Source organism: Euprymna scolopes, chromosome 19 (genome assembly GCF_053919585.1).
Source record: "Euprymna scolopes isolate OS-2025 chromosome 19, ASM5391958v1, whole genome shotgun sequence".
Lineage (NCBI taxonomy): Eukaryota > Metazoa > Mollusca > Cephalopoda > Sepiida > Sepiolidae > Euprymna > Euprymna scolopes.
In genome coordinates this window covers 127,225,207-127,244,062 of record NC_136500.1, presented here as the reverse complement: position 1 = coordinate 127,244,062, position 18,856 = coordinate 127,225,207, and the positions used below count along the sequence as shown (strand labels likewise).

At 31.7% G+C, this 18,856-nt stretch overlaps 1 protein-coding gene across 1 annotated transcript in view; it reads right to left on the bottom strand.

The window, feature by feature from the left end:
- Positions 1-18,856, bottom strand: part of LOC145239966 (FIGNL1-interacting regulator of recombination and mitosis-like) — a 119,776-nt gene that overhangs the window by 37,917 nt on the left and 63,003 nt on the right. The window contains exons 13-15 of the mRNA XM_080103553.1: positions 14,892-14,966; positions 9,017-9,112; positions 2,815-2,878 (exon numbers count right to left, since the gene is read on the bottom strand). Coding sequence (XP_079959679.1) covers positions 2,815-2,878; positions 9,017-9,112; positions 14,892-14,966 — 235 coding nt within the window. The remainder of the gene's footprint in view (positions 1-2,814; positions 2,879-9,016; positions 9,113-14,891; positions 14,967-18,856) is intronic.

The following is an 18,856-nucleotide window of genomic DNA, read 5'->3' as shown; positions in this document are numbered from 1 at the left end:
TACATTTTTGAAAAAGGAGCAAAAAATAAAGTTATATATTATTTCGTTTTATTTCCAGCTTCCGAGTGGCCGGGGGGGGGGGGACTTCAGATACCAACGGGGGAGAAGACAGTTGACATCGAGTTGCCGATTGCGACGGATCGGAGTTGATAGCGACAACGGTTGGACAATCTGAAGCAACGCTGAGACAAACAGTTGAAAAAATTGCTCTACCAAGGCTTAAGAGTTTAGTTTATCCTACTATTTCAACTGTAGTTAGAGTAAGGAAAATTATATTTATACTTTCCCATGAGTATCAGAGAAAGTGATTTTACAGTTGTTTTCAAACTTATGACTCTCAGTATTCTTTAATGGTCCCCGGCCAGGCACAATATTGCTTAACTTTGGTTTTCTGAAGAAAATCAATTATCAACGGTATAACAAAAAAATCCAAATGAATGAAAATATTATTAATTGTTCATTTTATATCATGTTATTTATGTTTATAAATTAAGACCATTTATCGCACTGATAGTAAGATTAAAACACCACATTCTAATCCAAAGTAGAAGAATAGTGTTCTAATATACGGACCATATGTATTCAGACCATTTATCGCACTGATAGTAAGATTAAAACACCACATTCTAATCCAAAGTAGAAGAATAGTGTTCTAATATACGGACCATATGTATTCGCTTGGTGTCCTAAAGTAATTTGCATATTGCGCACACAACAACAAAGCAAATAAACAAACCAGTGAGTCAACCCAAGGAATTGAATTAATCACAATAACGATATTACTCAACAAACAAAAAAAAAAGTGGTGTAATACATATGCATTCACGTATAACATTTGAAGGTAATGTGATATATTACATATAGATTTTCAATATTTACTTCCACAGTGTTCAATAGACGAGTAGTAAAGTACGAAAATATATCTACGGCAATTAAGCTACACGGAGGCATTTCTCGTCGTGAATCGTGAGAGTTTGCCATAAATATATTTTCATACATTACAAAATACACACACATATTATATACATGTATACACAGGGTGGAACGATAAAGTTGCCCTTTTTTGTTGTTGTTGTTGTTGTTGCAGACCATCTACTAGTTGGTCAGTTGTCTACAAATCCCAAGAGCGATAGGAGACTTCTATGACACAATGTTCAACGAGCAAGATCGAAGATGCACCGCTGTACAACACATGCTTCCTACTGATTCAAGTTATGAGAACAGGACCATTGCCAGCACCTTCAAAATGTAAATCTAGACGATTCAACACTTGAGGGCACAACTCAATGAAGCTTCCAGCTATCGTTATGGTCTTTGATGTGGTTCCAAGTGAGGGCCACATATATATATAAGAGCAAACAGTTAATAAAACATGTTAAAAAACACTTTTAAAAAGAGTTAAAAACATGTTTAATCTGAAAAGGAAACATTTGATAAGTGAACAGTCCTTAATCAGCTGAGTTTCGAAGAAATATTTCCCTTCTCATTAGAGGGTAGGAATTAGCAAAATGCGGGATCGGATTTTGCATACAAAAGTATTTGATGAAACTGCAAGTAAGTCAAAGATCTTACTTGATAACAAAAAGTGAAGCATAAGGAATATGGTGAAGAAAAAGGTGATTTCACGTGAATGGATAGTCAGGTGAAAGGTAAGGTATCCAATGACAGTAAAATCCAAAGATGTAAATCCAAGAAAGTTAATTTAATTTTCCATTCGCACAAATAAAATCCAAGGAAATCACGTAATTGAAAGATTGTCCAAAATAATCCAAAATGCCGAAATCCATGGAATAGTTCACAAATATGTACAAGGAAAAGGGAAAAAATTCCAATAATATTAATAAAAGAAAAATAAGATATGCATTTGACACGGCTGCCGAGGCATAATGTAATTTTATATATATATATATATGTATATGTTATATATATATATATATATATATATATATATAATATGTAATTTTATATCTTCTATAAATATAAAAGCGAAAATGTACGTTTGTATGTGTGTTCGCTTTTTCTGTATGTCTACAAAAGGCTTTTTTCAGAGAAGCGGTCGGTCGGTTCACAACTTTTTAAAACGTTTTATATCACATATAAATCGTAATATGTTACAGTTAACAACGAAGCTCGCCTGTCTATTTAATTTGCTCGATTTCGGGAAGATAAATATTCAACATTTGTCGCTCGCCACATGTGGGTTAGTCTTTTTCCTATAACATCTTGGGAAGCGTTTCCGCAGTAAATGATACTATCCCGCAGTCAAACTTGACCTCATTAACTCTTTAAAACGGGCACCTGCCAAATCCAAGTAATTGAATAAATTCAAACGCGTTTCCATTAGCATCTCGCGGTGGGGCAATCGTTAACGTCGCACTTTTTTTTCTTTTTTTTTCACACTTCAATTTACAACTTTGCCTCAACGGTTCCGGTTCAATCCTTACCTACCAAAACATTTTTTTAACCTCCACCCCCGGAATTTCCACACACACCAGAAACATCCAGGCAACGCCGGGTACCCCTCGCTAGTATATATATAAAAGACAAAACGGCCGCGCACATTTTTGTATGTCCAGCAAAGGCTTTTTCTGCTGTGTTCTCGGAGGAGGAGGAGGGGGCGGGTATTATTATTCTTTACAACGTTTTTACATGCTCCCCAGATCATAATATCTGCAATTTGCGAACACACATCGTATCTACATCTATTTACATTGACTTTTATAAAATTCACGCTATTCCTTCCTCTCGCGCGCTTGTTCGGCTTTTTCGTATAAAACAACATTTCATTAACAAATAAAAAGTAATATGATTTACCTTTCTGGATTTCCTGGAGCAGCAGGTATGGCCATTTTGATGTCCAAAGAAAGTTCAACATAACCTGGCAATTTCCATTCATAAAAGATGGTTTAATAACTATTACTACTACTACTATTAATACAATAAAAATAATAATGATAATAATAATAATTAACATAAGACAAGTTTTTAGTTAATTAAAAAAAAAATTCAATTAATAAATTGCTTTAATAGATTACACTTTACGGAAGAAAACCTACAATAAAAATAACATTTTTTTTATTAAAAAAGAAAAAAAATAAAGTACAAGTTTTATTAAATATTTGATATTGAACAGCTGACAGTTTTATTTTTTACTAGCAGCTCAGCCCGGTTTTGCTCGGGTCCTATGTACTGTTCATAACTTTATGTGCAGATATATATATATATATATATAGTATAAAGTTTGACTCATGTCCAGGTAACCTACATCTAAAATTTCAAGTGTTTAGAGCCAAAATTGGTGGAAGAGTTTGGTAGAGTCTGCAAAAGTCAACTCTTTCAAATTTGACATCTTGGCAGCCAAATTTTCGCTCAAAAACTGATTAAAAAGCTTGCTGCATGTCTGAATACCCTTTATGTGAAATTTCAAATGTTTAGACCCAAAATTGGCTGAATAGTTTGCTAGAGACCACAAAGGTCAAATCTTTTTAACTTTGACTCTTTAGCAGCCAAATTTTCAGCAAAAAAAAACAATTAAAAAGCTTGCCTTATGTCTGAATATACTTTATGTAAAATTTCAAATGTTTAGACTAAAAATTGGCTGAGTAATTTGGTAGAGACCGCAGAGGTCAAAAATTTTTTAAACTTTGACTTCAATTTTGATTCCTTAACATTTATTGTTTTGGGCTCAAATTAAATTAAAAACTTTGATCCATGTCCAAATAACCTACATCTAAGATTTTAAGTGTTTAGACCCAAAATTGACAGAGGAGTTTGGTAGAGTTTTCAAAGGTCAAATCTCTGGCCGAAAAGCGATTAAAACAATTAAAACAATTTTCCAAAATCTCAATACCCCTTAGGTCAAATCTCGAGTCTGTAGACTGAAAATTGACAGAGTAGTTTGGTTGGGAAATATAACATGCACACAGACATACACACTTTTATATATAGATTTTTTAATGTAGTGTTTCTTCCAAGACGAACAATTTATGATTTGATTTGGTTATTGAGAAATCGATTAGGGGTTACGGGGAAATCCCGTTCTTTAATAAATGCTGCATTGTAAATCTCTAGACCAAGTTCTTTAAAAGTCCCCAAAAAACTTAAATTGAAAAAGTTTTATTTTTAAATCTTTACTTTTTATTTAATAAAAAGAAATTCAAAAACAAACACAGTAATTACACTTAATAATAATTCTTCGTTATTAGTGCAAAAATCAGAAGTGAAAAAAAAAAATGAATTTTCATCAAAAACCAATTGTATCCGATTCATTTTTATGTTAATTTCAATTAAAAGCAATGTTATCTACTAAATTGTTGCCTCAGAATTAGTTAAATATTGCTGCATTATTACATAAAAAAAAAGTATTTTAATGATTTAACAGAAGAGTAATTCCGCCATATTTGTTTGAGTCATGTGATGTGAAAACAAGGGAAGTTGTGGTGTCGTATTTCTGATATGTTTTTTTAAATATAAACTAAAAATAAAATGTATCTATATATAAATGATAATAAACTTTAAAGAAAAACAAAAATTAAAATAATTAACATTTTTTCTGATTGGTCTAAAACTTTTGGTTATTTGAAGCCGCCATAAAAAAAGAAAAAAAAGAACTGCCATCTGTTAGCATAGCTAGTAAGCAATCGTTCGTCTTGGAAATTAGAAGAGCATCGTCATCCCCCCCCCCGACTCCCTCTCTGGGCAGCTATACTCTGATAAGTTGGTCCGTTATATCCGACATTTGTTTTTAGATTTAATTTTTCAAGTTGGATCCAATTTTTGCGGTGCGTTAGTTTATTAACGAAGATACAGAACAGTAAAGAATAACATGTTCCAGCGTGGTTCGTGTTCTGCATAAGTGCCGAAGCGTGTTAAGGTCCTTTCCTGATCCTGGTGAACTTGAAGAAAGAATCTGATTAACTTTACTCATCATTCTAGTATAAGGGAGTACCTGACCAGATAAAAACCAAGTGTATTAAGTTTTCCTATCTAATCTCTTGAAACTATTCACAAAACCTACAAAGTAACTCATAGTTTAGAATGTTAAAAACACTTATGATGTTTATTATTTAAGCAAAACTTGCATATGTTTTCAAAAACTATTTTAATAAAATTTTACTTTATTGTTTTTCATAATTTTTGGATAAGTTACTAATTTCAGTGTGACAATTAAGAAGATAGCATTGCTTTTGATTGAAATTGACATAAGCAAAATAATTAGATGCCATTGGTTATTAATGAAAATTCCTTTTTCCGACTTGCTTTAATAACAAACAAGCACAAAATATTTTTGAAGAATTAAGAAAGTTCATCAGAGATAATTTTATAAAGGCTTCCATTTGCAATGAAACAAGTCTATCGTTTATTTAAGTTCTGAATTTTTTAAATTAGGGTTGACTTTTTATATTATTTTTTAAATTAGGGCTGACTTTTTATATTATTTTTTAAATTAGGGTTGACTTTTTATATTATTTTTTAAATTAGGGTTGACTTTTTATATTATTTTTTAAATTAGGGTTGACTTTTTATATTATTTTTTAAATTAGGGTTGACTTTTTATATTATTTTTTAAATTAGGGTTGACTTTTTATATTATTTTTTAAATTAGGGTTGACTTTTTATATTATTTTTTAAATTAGGGCTGACTTTTTATATTATTTTTTAAATTAGGGTTGACTTTTTATATTATTTTTAAATTAGAGTTAACTTTTTATATTATTTTTTAAATCAGAGTTAACTTTTTATATTATTTTTTAAATTAGGGTTGACTTTTTATATTATTTTTTAAATTAGGGTTGACTTTTTATATTATTTTTTAAATTAGGGTTGACTTTTTATATTATTTTTTAAATTAGGGTTGACTTTTTATATTATTTTTTAAATTAGGGTTGACTTTTTAAATTATTTTTTTAATTAGGGTTGACTTTTTACATTATTTTTTTAATTAGGGTTGACTTTATATTATTTTTTAAATTAGGATTGACTTTTTATATTATTTTTTAAATTAGGGTTGACTTTTTGTATTATTTTTTAAATTAGGGTTGACTTTTTATATTATTTTTTAAATTAGGGTTGACTTTTTATATTATTTTTTAAATTAGGGTTGACTTTTTATATTATTTTTTAAATTAGGGTTGACTTTTTATATTATTTTTTAAATTAGGGTTGACTTTTTATATTATTTTTTAAATTAGGGTTGACTTTTTATATTATTTTTTAAATTAGGGTTGACTTTTTATATTATTTTTTAAATTAGGGTTGACTTTTTATATTATTTTTTTTAATTAGGGTTGACTTTTTATATTTTTTAAATTAGGGTTGACTTTTTATATTATTTTTTAAATTAGGGTTGACTTTTTATATTATTTTTTAAATTAGGGTTGACTTTTTATATTATTTTTTTTAATTAGGGTTGACTTTTTATATTATTTTTTAAATTATGGTTGACTTTTTATATTATTTTTTAAATTAGGGTTGACTTTTTATATTATTTTTTAAATTAGGGTTGACTTTTTATATTATTTTTTAAATTAGTGTTGACTTTTTTATATTATTTTTTAAATTAGGGTTGATTTTTTATATTATTTTTTAAATTAGGGTTGACTTTTTATATTATTTTTTAAATTAGGGTTGACTTTTTATATTATTTTTTAAATTAGGGTTGACTTTTTATATTATTTTTTAAATTAGGGTTGACTTTTTATATTATTTTTTAAATTAGGGTTGACTTTTTATATTATTTTTTAAATTAGGGTTGACTTTTTATATTATTTTTTAAATTAGGGCTGACTTTTTATATTATTTTTAAATTAGAGTTAACTTTTTATATTATTTTTTAAATCAGAGTTAACTTTTTATATTATTTTTTAAATTAGGGTTGACTTTTTATATTATTTTTTAAATTAAGGTTAACTTTTTATATTATTTTTTAAATTAGGGTTAACTTTTTATATTATTTTTTAAATTAGGGTTGACTTTTTATATTATTTTTTAAATTAGGGTTAACTTTTTATATTATTTTTTAAATTAGGGTTGACTTTTTATATTATTTCTATTGATCGAACTATTCCTTTCATCTTGAGTGTTATTTATGCAACATTTCAGTTGGATTAGCCTTCAACCGTTCTCAGTCTGTATTTTTGAGTTATTGTTTCGTATTTGTGAAAAATTCGTTGACAAAGGGGAGGCAACTCTAATAAAAATCAATAGAGGATTATCTCCCTTTCATAGCTGAAAATTTAATGTTTTTTTCTACAATTTGTAGTATCTGTTCTTCAGTAGTATATGCACTTCCATTTCTTGTTCTCTTTCGGTGGAGGAGCAGTCCTTCACGACTGAGACAATTTTTTTATTTTGTATCTTTTCTCCATGTTAAAAAACGACCCTGGAGTCTAACTCTGTCTCGTGGGGAGGTATCATAAATAGGTACAATTAGAGGTTTCCAAATGCTACTAATTTCTAGGCTTGGTCTGCTTAGTAATTTTTCATTTTTTAGCATATATGCTGCCTCCTTGAGTTGCCTGACCCTCCACCTTGCACCCCGGTCAGTTATTTTGACCTCGTAACTCAAAGGGAAGTGTGTTTTCTTTCCATATATGGTAAGGCTCAAAGAACACCATAAAGTCGTGACACGAGGAGAGGTCGAAAAGTCAGGACTAGGACTGATCACATATGGAAAGAAAAAGAAACACACTTCCCTTTGTGGAACGAGGTCAAAATAATTGACAGGGATGCAATTGGAGGGTCAGAGACAACTCAAAGAGGCAGCACATAATCTTAAAAAAGTAAAAAAATTACTAAGCAGACCAAGTCTAGAAATTAATAGTATTTGGGATGAGGAGAGTATTGTGTAACTTTTATGCTTTCAACTAACAATTTATTTAAAAAAAAAAAAAAAAAGATATCATAAAATTTTAATTAAACTTGGATAAACAACATGGACAGCACATTCAACATTGTAGCCAGTGCCTATTAGGCAATGAGGATCCGATGAGTTAAAACCAAAAAAATGATACAAAATACTGTTAGAAGCCTACCAAATTACCCATCTTATGTCATGGAAACATATATTCGGTGGGTTTCTAACAGTATTTTGTATAGCTTTTTAGTTGTAACTCATTTTCTCAAACTTAACGTATTCAACAGAAAGTCTGCTGCCATTTGTATTTTTCAAATAAATCAATAAACACTGTATATTTTTCAAATAAATCAATAAACACTGTATATTTTTCAAATAAATCAATAAATACTGTATATTTTTCAAATAAATCAATAAACACTGTATATTTTTCAAATAAATTAATAAACACTGTATATTTTTCACGCTGATTAAACATTTTACATTAAATAAAAACATATATATATACACACACACACACACATATATATATATACACACATATATATATATATACACACACACACATATATATATACACACACACCCACATATATATATACACACACACCCACATATATATATAATATATATATAATACCACAAAATACATATTAAAATATTTGTTTGTATTTGAATAGAGTTATGTTTGAAATAGAAAATCCAAATTTTAATTGTTTTAATTAGTCATAATTTGCAATTAATTCAACAATTATTTCTTACTAAGTTTTTGTCTATTACTCTTCATGTACCACTGCATGTTGTGTGACCCCCCCCCCTCCACTCACCACTTTTATTTTATAATTTCTAACACTCGTTTCCATCTTTCGCTGTTTAGTAACAGGCAAAGGTAATAGAACAAACTATAAAACCTGCAGATTGAAATAGGTTATTACAAACGATAGGCAATATCACCACAAGTATTAATACTATTTAACCTGTAATTGAAGAGAAAAAGAGAGTAAGAGTGGGGGAGACATAGCAATTGAAAGAGACTTATTTCAGATTTTTTCTTTCTTTTTTTTTTTTTCATATTTAACTGGATTTTCTGATTCAAACAATTTAACAAGAGCTCAACGAGTGATCCAAAGGGTTACATTTTTTTTTTTCTAGCGGACTTACAGTTTTCGAGAGATGAAAAGATGCTGGCCAAAATGTTCTGATGAGGACGATCTTCTGGATTGACAGTTGGAGAAAACCAATCATTCTGAACATCAGCTGAAAAATAGTTTGGAGTTTTTCTTGAAACAATGATTTCTGTCATTAGACACTTTTAGATTCGAAACAGATTATTACAATTTTGCGGACTTATTTGGCAAGACCTGAAATTTGTCTGTCTCCATATTTTCAAACTATCTCTTCCAAAACTAAAAATCGCAGCGCAACGCCTCACATGATTGGATTTTTTTATGGAACGTTCTTTTATGGGTCTTTAGCCGGTTAAAATAGTTTTTAAGGGGTCAAAAATGAAAAAATATCGTTACACATTTTGTACATTCATCCTAGTTTATTTTTAATCAGTTCATATGCGTCTCCCGTTGGTACAGTGGTAACATCACCAGCTTTGAATGCTAGTTTTGCTTTAGGTTTCGATTCCAGATGATGGCACCCAAATACTTTTACTTTTGAAATCACGACTATAAAATCTGGACAAATTAAAATATCATATTTAAGCGCATTTTACGACCAGGCAAAGCCGGCGTACCCCACTCCCTAGTTATAGAAAAAAAAAAACTACTTAACAAATCGACCTTAACACATCTACTGCCGAGATACACAATACCTTAATTTGTATTATTTCATGTATGTCAGTTTGTGTAGTCATATTGGCCACACTACTGCAATCATAACTGAAATTGTTTAATAACAATTATAAAATTGCAAGCGTAACAAAACAATAACACAAGAAATTAGCATGAGATATTTTATTTACATCATCTGCAGAAGGTCAGACATAAGGTCAAGTGTGGGTTCAATGAAAGTGTCTCTGTGGAATGATCTGGATTTGAACTTGGCACACCCAAGTTTTCAGTCCATGTCGTTAACCACTCAGTATGAGTTATTTATTTCAATACTAGCCTGGGTGCCCAGCGTTGCCTGGGTTTTTGGAGGTGTGTGTTGAACAAAAAGAAAAAAAAATATAGTGGGTACGCAGCTTCAAACTTATCACGTGAAGGTGGAAAAGAAAATGGAGGTGTAAGGTTGCGCAAAAAAAAAAAAAAAAAAAAAAAAAAAGTGGTAGTAGGCAGGCAGACTAGAACCCATACCGCGAAGGAGGAAAAGAACGTGAAAAAAAAAAATAAAAGTGACACCTTTTGCTGTTTGCGCCCATCGTTAAACCGGAAGTAACATAGGTTTAAATTAAGGCTAGACAATCGAAAGATGACAATGACTTTCGAAAATATTGGCAAAAAAAGCGACCCCTCTCTGTAGAAAAGTGCCCAGCTGAGGGTGCAGGAATTAATGCTTTTAGCCAATTTTTCAATATTTGTCGTCAATCCGTCGCCTCTGTTGAAAGTTTTTGCGAGACATACAAACACACATTCATTTAAACAGACAGGCGTGATTTATATTATAGACTAGCGGGGGGTACCTGGCGTTGCCCGGTTGTTTGGAGGTGTGTATGTAGGGGGGGGGGCCTGTTTTAATATGATAAAAAAACATGATGTTAAAAAAATTGGAAAAACCAAAACAAAGCAAAAGAGCGAACAAACGTTAAAAAAAAAAATGTTTTGGTAGGTGAGTATGAGCATTGAACCCGTACCCTTGAGTTGGAAATTAATGTGTGAAAAAAAAAACAGGCGACGTTACCCATTAGGCCACCGCGACATACATTTGAATTTATTTATGAAACTATAAAAACAGGCGTGCGCAATAAAAGTTAACTCTGCTGCTTCCATTTGGCCTAATTAAGAAGGTCAAATAGAAGTCACGCAGTTGTTTACCCAAGTTTGACTGTTTTTGTTTTTTCCTCCAACAGATGTTGGGGGGAGGGGAACCAGCTCCCAATTGTCCATATTGAATAATAATTGTCTGATGTACAACATTGATCAAAGAAGATTGCTTCTGGACATTTCCCGGCGCAATGCCGAGAACGTTGTTCGTTGTTAACTTTGAATTAGTTTTGCTTTTTATACGAAAAAGCCTCATCAACATGTGAGAAGCCAAAATAGCAATAATTTTGTAAAAGTCGACGTAAATAAATCTAGATGCGACGCACCTTCCCAAATCATACATATTATTATTTAGGACCCATATAAACAGTTGTAAGCTATCGTAACGACATCGGAACCGTGTGCGAGAAAAGCCTTTTGAAGACATACACAAACTGGTCACACACATTTTGCCTTTTATATAGATTAGCAGGGGTACCCGGCATTGCCCGGGTGTTTTGAGGGGTGTGTGGTTTTAGGTAAATCAAAACTCCAGGGGGGGGGGATAAAAAAGTTTTGGTAGGTAAGTATGAGGATCGAACCCTTGAGGCAAAGTTAGAAATTAAAGTGCGAAAAAAAAAAAAGAGTGCGACGGTTTTAACCATTGGGCCATCGCAAGATGCTAACGGAAAGACATTTGAATTTATTTAATTACTTGGATTTGGCAGGTGCACGTTTTAATGATTTAATGAGGTCAACTTTTGACTGCGGGGTAGCATTTCATTTAGTGCAGGAATGCTTCTTTTTTTTCCCCCCCAAGACGTTGGGGGTAGGGGGAAACATTATAGGAAAAGGCCTAACCTACATGCGGCGAGTGAAAACTGTTGAATATTTATCTTCCGGAAGTCGAGCAAATTAAATAGACAGGCGAGCTCCGTTGTTAACTCTGAGATAATATGATTTACATGTGATATAAAAAGTTTTTAGGCGACCCACCGCTTCTCTAAAAAAAGGTTTTTCTTGCTTGGACATACACAAAAAGGGAACATACATTTTCGCTTTTATATATATAGACTAGCAAAACTGGGTTCAAAAACAGCCTACAGAAAATGGACTCTGATTTATGAAAGCACTAGCGAGGGGTACCCGGCATTGCCCGAGTGTTTGGAGGTGTGTGTGTGGGGGAGGGGTTAAAAAAAAAAGTAAGTATGAGGATAAAACCCGAACCGTTGAGGCAAAGTTGTAAATTAAAGTGTGAAAAAAAAAATGTGCGACGTTAACCATTGCCCCACCACGACATGCTTACGAAAACACGTTTGAATTTATTTAATTACTTGAATTTAGCAGGTGCTCGTTTTAATGAGTTAATGAGGTCAAGTTTGACTGCGGGATGGTATTCATTTACTGCTGAACGCTTTTTTTTCCCCAAGATGTTATAGGAAAAAGACTAACCCACATACGGCGAGCGACAAATGTTGAATATTTATCTTCCCGAAATCGAGCAAATTAAATAGACAGGCAAGCTTCATTGTTAACTGTGAGATATAACGATTTATATGTGATATAAAAAGTTTTAAGAAGTTGTGAAGCGAGCGACCGCTTCTCTGAAAGAAGCCTTTTGTAGACACACAGAAAAAGCGAACACACATACAAACGTACATTTTCGCTTTTATATTTATAGATAACTAAAATATAAATTAATTGTTCAATTGTATCTGAATGCAAGAGCAACGAATTTGATGCACATAAATTACAAAAGTTCAAAATGTTCAAGCATTAAAACACGTTGCATGTTTTGTCTTGAAATTTGACATCTCTTGTCGTCACTAGTACGCGCAGTTGGAAAATAGTAAAGTGTTTTAAAAAAAACAGGTGCGCGTTTTTGATTGACGTGACGGCGATAGGTATTCAGCAGTTATTTTGTGCGAAACAGTTTTGAATAAATCGGTTTGTTTGTTTTTAAAAACCCGCTCCCTCGTCTCGAAATGAAAGCTACAGTCTGATATGACGAAGTCGACATTGACCAAACTGGCTCTGGGCCTGTGATTACAGTTGAGGTTCTTATCAAAGATGGCAAATGAAGATCAATCAATCTCGTTCGCTGAAAAATCTAGACATGAATTATTGTCCCCCTTGAGTTTTCATATTGTATACTAGTTTTGGTAGGTAGGGTCAAACCTGAAGCTCCGAGGCAAAGTTGGAAAATAAAATGTGAAAAAAACATGACACGTTAACAGATCGGCCAGCAAGAAAGAGTTACTGAAAGACGTTTGAATTTATTTAAGTAAGAAGAGAATTAACAGGTGCCTGCACTTAATGAGGTCAAGTGAAAGTCGTAGAGTTAACATTTTGTGCAAACTTTACGACGTAAGCAATAGCTATTCAGCAGTTAAAATTTTCTGCGGGACAGTTTTTAATGAGGTTAATAATTCGGTTTGACCAAACGTTACATTGCTTTCTGGAGACCACTGGCCATCGACCAGGGATTCAAATCGAATTTCGATTTTTTTATACAGAAAAACAAAAGCAACATGCGGCAATCTAAAAATGTGGAATATTTAACGTTTCAAAGTCAGACAAATTAAATAGACAGGCGATCCCCGTTGTTATCATTTAGACGTGATATAAAAAGTTTTAAGAATGAGCGCCCCCCCCCCCGAGAAGGCCGACAAAAAAAAGCCTTTTGCAGACATACACAAAAAGCAAACATACATACACACATTTTGCCTTTTATATATATAGATATGAATTATTGTGAATCCCCCTTGAGTTTTCATAATGTAGCTGTCTATAACTTCTTTGATAATAAAGATAATGATAACTCGAAAAGCGATGTGTCCATGACATTCTAAAATTTAAATCAATGAATTCAATGTAAAAAAAAAAAAAAAATTGGTGCTAGTGCACTGTACGAACGAGATTTCTCATAAATGTTCCATTTCAGATCAGGAGTAAAGGTCAAACCTAGAAGCTTGTCAAAACACGGGGCCTCTCCCAGACGAGAGCCATCCATCCCAATTGATGTCAGATGGGGATCAAATTTTTAATTCAACAAAAACTTTTATTGTCAAAAGTTATTTTCTTAGTGATAAACAGTCATTCTAAGTTTTTTATTCAAACAGAAAGCTAACTAATTTGTAACTATATAAATTACAAATATTTTTTTTTTTTGCTAATTAACAAATGGAAGATGAAAATTTGGAAAATTCAGCAAAATAAATACTTTAACTTATAATTTTTTTTAATACGTTTTTTACTAATAATTAGGGCTATGACAACAGATTATTCCTATCATTATTTTGACTCTCGGGTGTATATCCGACACAGCTGGACACAGTTATTCAACCAAGAACCACATCACTCTATATAAAAGTATAGAAGATATCAACTGACATACACGTAAGAGTCAAAACAATGAAAAGAATATTCCATTGTCATAGCCTCACTAATTAGTTACAAACTTATCAAGACTAAAAAGAAAAAATAAAACACTCATATATAGATACATTGATATTTGACTGATGATTAATACTATGAGAAGATTTAATATGTCTACATACCACACACACAAAACAGTAATTGTTTGCCCTGTCTCTGTGGTCCTGGATATGACCTTAAACTATATCTGATGGTGAGACCCCAGCTTGCGGGCTTTGGGGAGTGTGGAGCCACCTTTTAATTGCCATTGCTCCCAGGTCTACTTTGTTAGGGTCTCAACTATGGGTTAAATAGAATCCGACATATTTGAAAAAAATAAAAGAATTCTTTCAAAATAACTGGATTCGGCATTAAATAACCTGAAAAGGGTTGATATGCCATAAAACAACTAACTAACCAACCAACCCTGTGTCAGAAACATTTCTCATAGAATGTGAGAACTAAACGATAAAATATGTGGAAAGTAAGAATTACAACAAGGCTGTTGAAAGTAAACCTAAGATGCATTTTCTGTTTTCTTAATCTTACAAAATACCTTAAAAGTTTATAGTTTTAAATTTAGTCATAAAAGAATGCTTATCATAATTTCAAAGCCAATCTATATTAATAGCAAAAGCATCAAATATTATCATTATTCAGGATTTATAAAGTTAAATAGAGACAACAAAAGAAAATCACATTCTTACCTGCAGCTTTCGGAATAAACTTCATAGCTGCAACTTGTAGTAATGCCTTTGCCAATGGAAAACTTTGATCTGATTCTAGTCAAATTTTGAAATAAAAAAATAAGAAAACATAAAATTTTAGTAAAAGTCAAGATTTTTGTCCACAATTTTTTACTTTTTGGAAATCAGAAGTCTTTTATTAAACTACTAGCGGGACTGCCGGGCATTGCCCGGGTGTTTGTAGGTGTAAAAGAAAAAAAGTTTTGGTAAGGACGAAGGCTTGAACCTAAAGCCTTGAGGCTAAGGTGGAAAAAAAAGTGTGTTATGTTACCACGACGCTAAACGGGCAGAAAAATGAGAATGGTTGAAATTAAACGTTTAAAAATGCAGGTGGTTAAACGAACGTCAACGTCTGCTTTTCTAGGTCAAACATCACGCCATAGAGAAATGAAATCACAGCGCGAATTTTGTATCATAAAAGTCACTGAAATAAAAGATAGAGATGACCTCGTTTCATAAATCGGAGATGTTATAATCTAGGTAGTACATAAAAAGTTGAATTAGTGACTCCCTCTTCCCCTAGCGACCCCCCTCCCACTAAAAAAGCCTTTGGCGGACATACAAAAAAAAATACGCACACACACACATTTTCGGACATAAAAAAATACGCACACACACACACACACACACATTTTCGGACATACAAAAAAAATGCGCACGCGTACACACACACACATTTTAATAGATTTAGAAGAAAAAGCACATTTTAAATACAAATATCAAATTACTTGGTTCTTGTCCAGAATTTTCCCATGTTAAAAAACAAAAATAAAGAAAAATCTGTATGACATATGAATCTGACAAAACCCAAAAAATATCACATTCCAAAAGTCAAGTGACTTGATTAAAGTTTTATTTTGAAATAATAAAATCAAATTTTATGAGTAACAAAAGTCTACCATTTTGAAAACAAAGGAATGTAACTGAATTCAAACTTACAAAATTTATGTTACAAAATTTATGTTGAAAAATTTATGTTGAAAAATTTATGTTGCAAAATTTATGTTGCAAAATTTATGTTACAAAATTTATGTTGTAAAATTTATGTTACAAAATTTATGTTGCAAAATTTATGTTACAAAATTTATACCTTCAAATTTTCATTAACTGCTTAAAAATGATTTTCCACATAAAAATAAAATTTCTTCATCAATTTACGTAATTTTGGGTATATATTTTCGTTTCATCATGGGTAGATACATTATTTAAATGGAAATTCATTAGATCATAAATGTAACAAGTATGAATTATTGTGGAGTTATCTCCCTCTGTTTCTTGAGTAAATTGATAAAGCAGTTTTATTTTTAACTAAGAAAATTAAAAATTAAATCCACCAGAACGTATTTTGTTTCTTTAGATATAAGTTTTTGTAAACAGTAAAAAAGAAAAAAAAATTGGATTGCTTTGTGACAATTCAAAATTTGATATCAATTTGAAAGCATTTAAATAAAGCAAATAGAAAGTAAAATTGTTTGTAAATCTTCACATAGTGAAAGAATGAAAAGCTTGAAAATGATTTACATATAAATATATAATTTTATAGAGGTTATAACAAAATTATGATAACAAAATTAGTTATAGTTTTATAACACTTGGTTTAATTAATAATTAAATGATCAAATGATACTATAATAATTAGACACCAATAGCAATGGCCAATGACTCTTTATCTTTTAAACTCCTTAGCCTAATGTTCACAGGAAACATGAGTTGGGACGATTACATTGAAAGCATTGCCAGGACCGCTGCAAAGAAGGTAGACTCTCTCTACCGTACTAGAAAACTACTAACACTCGAAAGTATCCTGTACCTCTATAAGGCCACCATTCGCCCATGTATGGAGTATTGTTGTCATATTTGTGCTGGTGCATCTGTTACTAGTCTCTCGCTCCTAGACAAGGTTCAAAAAAGAGTCGCCAATCTGATAGGTCCTGCACTGTCATCTAAGCTTCAGCCTCTGTCCCATCGACGAAACGTTGCATCCCTCTGCCCGTTCTGCAAGTATTTTAATGGTGATTGCTCTGACGAACTGCAAGCACTTGTGCCCCCCACAGCATAAACACTCTTGACAAACGCGACAGGCAGCTAAATCCCACCCCCACACACAGTAGAAATCCCTAGATGTAGAAGAGCTTTCTACTCCAGTAGTTTCTTCCCCAGAACTGCTAGACTTTGGAATTCCATTCCAGGTCCCTGCTTCCCTAACTGTACTGACATGCAGAAGTTCAAGTGTAATGTGAACCGACATCTTGCTGTCAACTCCCTACATAGTACTCCAGTAGTTGTTGCTCCTGATAGTAGCCCCCTATACCAAAGTGGCAATGTGTCTTGTTTGGGGTGAAATTGTAATAAAAAAAAAATTTTATTTTCCAATAATCTTCTGGACAACATCGAGTACAAGTTTGGAATAGAAAACGAAAACAATAGTTATTAGCTGATCCGTTACAGAGAATTACTATACATAGTGTCCGTAAAGTCCCTGTGCACTTCAAAAAAAAACACAACTTTAATTGATAAAAATAATCTGTACAAAATGTTATAAAGGATTGTGTTTTAAGTGATTGAATAATTTTTCACCACAAATTTTTTAGATAAGTTTTTGATAAGAATTTATATAAGCAAAAAATATTTTCTTTTTTTTCAGAATCAATTTGATCCATAGCTTCAACTAAGGAAAAGGTAGATTTTGTCTTTCGGTTGGCTGCACTGATTTTTTAATGGGGACATGTGAAAACAATTGTGTATGCAACCAAAATGTTTCCTGTGAATTTCAAAATCATATTCACGTTTGTATTGCTAATGATAGAGACATATGGAAAATTAAATTTCAATTAAACTTTAAAAAAAAAAAAAAAAAAAAGAAAAAGATTTACTAATTTCTAATCCTTTTTACCGATTATTTCTATCTCATATACAAATAAATTTATCAATATTTTTAAGGTGAACATAACGTTATAGGCAGTTTGTATCTATTAGGAAAATGCCATTGCCATTAGCTGTAGCAAATGAATTTACTTCATCTATATATATAAGCGAAAATGTGTGTGTATACATTTTTTTTGTATGTCCGCCAAAGGCTTCTTTTAAGGGGGGGGGGGGGGTCACTAATTCGTACAACTTTTTATATACTATCTAGATTATAACATCTCTGATTTACGAAACTTTTATTTGAGCGACTTTTATGTTACAAAATTCGTGCTGTGATTTCATTTCTCTATGGCTTGATGTTTGACCTAGAAAAGCAGACGTTGACGTTCGTTTAAGCACCTGCTTTTTTAACAACGTAATTTCAATTCTTCTCAATTCTCTGCCCTTTTAGCGTCGTGGTAAGTTACCAGGCTTTATTTTTCCAAACTTCGCCTCAAGGCTTCAGGTTTGAGCCTACCTCCCGACCTAAACTTTTTTTTTTCTTTTACACCTGCAAACACCCAGGCAACGCCGGGCACCCCCACTAGCAACCTTATAAAAACCTCTCCTTATGCTGGGAGAAGCAAATACAAAACCAGTGACTTCCGAAAATCTAGTAAATCCATTTTTTTTTTTTTAACCATTTACAAAACACTTTTTCACATATTTTTTGAGATATTTCATCAAATATCTGTTTGCAAAATAAGAAACAAAAAATCTTCAAACCTACAAAAGTCTTGTGGAAATGCTTGTTTTACGTTGATTAATCGGACGATTATTCTCATCTTGAGTGCTATTAGCACAAGGTTTCGGTCGTTACACAACAACACAACAGAAAGGGAGATAACTGCCATTTTTTTTTTTTTTTTGAAAAATGACAATTAAATAAAAAAACCTTAATTGGTGAAAGGGAGATAACCACAAATTATTTATAAAGTGAATTATTTATTGCAATGGTTTAAACGTAGTAAGATTAATAAAGTTCATAATAGTAATACTATTAATCTTTGTGGGAGTAA